The sequence below is a fragment of the Glycine soja genome, chromosome 17 (genome assembly GCF_004193775.1).
Source record: "Glycine soja cultivar W05 chromosome 17, ASM419377v2, whole genome shotgun sequence".
NCBI classification, from domain to species: Eukaryota; Viridiplantae; Streptophyta; class Magnoliopsida; order Fabales; family Fabaceae; genus Glycine; species Glycine soja.
In genome coordinates, this window is record NC_041018.1 from 14,251,692 (window position 1) to 14,254,579 (window position 2,888).

A 2,888-nucleotide genomic window follows, 5' to 3' on the forward strand; every position below is an offset into this window, starting at 1 on the left:
GAACCTCGATCTTCCGATGCATCTTCTAGCTTTCCTATCCTAGGGCAATCTCACACATATTTGATTGAAAAGGTTATCATGGCTGAAGAGCCAAGGAGAGTGACCCTAAAAGATTATTCAAGTTCAAGTGTACCTCAATTTTTTACTAGCATTGCACAACTAGAGGTTCAAGCACATACCATCACTTACCCTCCATCCTTGATTCAGTTAATTCAAAACAATTTGTTTCACGGTTTGCCTAATGAAGACCTGTACGCGCACCTAGCCACCTACTTTGAAATATACAACACAATTAGACTGGCTGGTGTGCCTGAAGAGGCAATTCGATTGAGCTTGTTCTCGTTCTCATTGTCTGGAGAAGCTAAGAGGTGGCTTCACTCGTTCAAAGGCAACAGTCTTAAGACATGGGATGAAGTTGTTGAGAAATTTCTAAAGAAATATTTCCTTGAGTCGAAGACTGTAGAAGGCAAAGCCGTCACCTCTTCCTTCCACTAGTTTCCAGATGAATCGTTGAGTGAGGCCCTAGAAAGATTTAGAGGCTTGTTAAGAAAAACTCTCACTCACGGTTTCTCAGAACCGATACAGCTCAACATTTTTATTGATGGGTTGAGGCCGCAGTCTAAGCAGCTCTTGGACGCTTCTGCAGGGGGTAAAATCAAGTTGAAGACCCCTGAAGAAGCCATGGAACTCATTGAAAATATGGCTGCAAGTGACATTGCTATTTTGAGAGATAGAGCCCACATTCCAACAAAGAAAAGTCTGTTGGAACTCACATCACAAGATGCGCTGTTGGCACAGAACAATTTGTTATCTAAGCAACTTGAGGCATTGACTAAGACATTAAGTAAGTTGCCAACACAAATACATTATGCACAATCTTCACCATCTACTATTTTGCAAGTTGTAGGGTGTGCCATGTGTGGTGGAGCTCATAATTCTGGGTGTTGTATCCCCAATGAAGAACCAACAACTCATGCAGTCAATTACATGGGGAACCAGCCCAGAAATAATTTTAATGCAGGAGGATTTCCCGGATTCCAGCATGGACAACAATACAACCAACAACAAGGACAATGGAGGAACCACCCTGGGAATCAATTCAATAGAGACCAGGGTGGATTGTCCATAAGGCCGCAACAACAAGGGCCTAGTCTCGACGATTGTAAAATGAAGCTGGAAGAGACTCTAGCTCAGTTTATGCAGGTTTCTATGTCTAACCAGAAGAGCACGGAGTCTGCCATAAAGAATCTGGAAGTCCAAGTGGGGCAGCTCGCGAAACAGTTGGAGGATAGGCTGTCAAGCCGCTTTAGTGCTAACACTGAGAAAAATCCGAAGGAGGAATGTAAAGCTGTCATGACAAGAAGTAGAATGGCAATCCATGTTGATGAAGGAAAAACTGAGAAGAAGGTGGAGGAACATAAACAACAGGCGGTGATTGAGCTGGCACTTGAACCCGTTTCAGACTTTGTTGAACTTGAGGAAGTTGTGGAAGATGAAGATAACCAAGAGAGAGAGACCCAAATAATAGATAGTCAAGAAGGAATAAAGATGAAGGAAGAACAAGAAAAATAAAAACAAAAAGAAATAAAAGAAAAAGAAAAAGAAAAAAATCAGAAAAATGGAAAAGAAAAAGAGAAGGTTGATGAGGAGAAAAAGAAGGGCAAGAGTGAGGCTGCATAAGAGAAGAAGAAAGAGACTACTCCTACTGAAGGCAAGGACGTACCATACACACTTGGCTAGATTTCTTGACATCTTCAAGAAACTGGAAATTACTTTGCCTTTTGGAGAAGCTCTCCAACAAATGCCACTCTTTGCTAAATTTTTAAAAGACATGCTGACAAAGAAGAACAGGTATATCCATAGTGACACTATAGTCATGGAAGGAAATTGCAACGCTGTTATTCAACGTATCCTACCACCAAAGCATTCAGATCTAGGAAGTGTCAGAATACCATGTTCTATAGGTGAGGTTGTAGTAGGCAAGGCTCTCATTGATTTGGGAGCCAGTATTAATTTAATGCCTCTCTCCATGTACTGGCGACTTGGAAAGTTAGAAATAATGCCCACTCGCTTGACCTTACAGTTGGCAGATCGCTCCATCACAAGACCTTATGGAGTGATCGAAGACATTTTGGTTAGGGTTAAACATCTCATTTTTCCAGCTGATTTTGTAGTGATGGACATAGAAGAGGACTTAGTTATTCCTCTGATTCTGGGACGTCCATTCATGTCTACTGCAAGTTGTGTGGTGAACATAGGAAAGAAAATGCTTCAAATGGGTATAGAAGACCAGAAAATCAGCTTTGGTCTGTTCCATGAAGAGAAAGATGTGCCTGACCAAAATGTATGCTTGAGGGTGAATGTGATGGACGAAAAGAGATCTGAGAAGAAGGTTCTGGAGGTTGGAACCTTGTTGGATCCAGGATAACAGGATGATGCGTCAAGCTAATGACGTTAAAAGAGTGTTTGCTGGGAGGAAACCCAGTCATTTTTTTAATTTTGTCTTTCTTGCATTTAGCTTAGGATAATTGTTTGTGATTGCATGTGATTTAAGCTTGTTTAGTATTGAGAAAAAGGGTTTCAAGCTTTTGTGAAGAGATGGACAGGAAAAGACTTAGAAAAATTTTCAGTTGTCCATTCGTTAAGCACAGCCCTTGCACTAAGCACAATGTCTTAACACGCTATGCTTGAGCTTGCTCGCGCTAAGCGCTTTGACCTTTCATCAGTTGGCTAGATGGTTCAGCTAAGCACACATCACTATGCTAAGCCCCACTTCATCTCTGGAATTGACCTTCATGACTTGGGCTTAGCGGAGATGATGCACTAAGTGCCACTCCTTCTCTTGAAAATTTTTATTATAGGAGCGCTAAGCGTGCTGTCTTGAGCTA

The 2,888-nt window shown here is 41.6% G+C and overlaps 1 protein-coding gene across 1 annotated transcript; it reads left to right on the top strand.

Annotated features, from left to right (window-relative positions):
- The first annotated feature begins 1,876 nt into the window (after positions 1-1,876).
- Positions 1,877-2,428, top strand: LOC114391468. The gene has a single exon (XM_028352478.1). The coding sequence runs from the start codon at positions 1,877-1,879 to the stop codon at positions 2,426-2,428; it is 552 nt and encodes a 183-aa protein (XP_028208279.1).
- The last annotated feature ends 460 nt before the right edge of the window (positions 2,429-2,888 follow it).

Coding starts and splice junctions, on each gene's coding strand:
- LOC114391468 (XM_028352478.1), top strand. CDS start 1,877: ATGGAAGGAAATTGCAACGCTGTTATTCAACGTATCCTACCACCAAAG.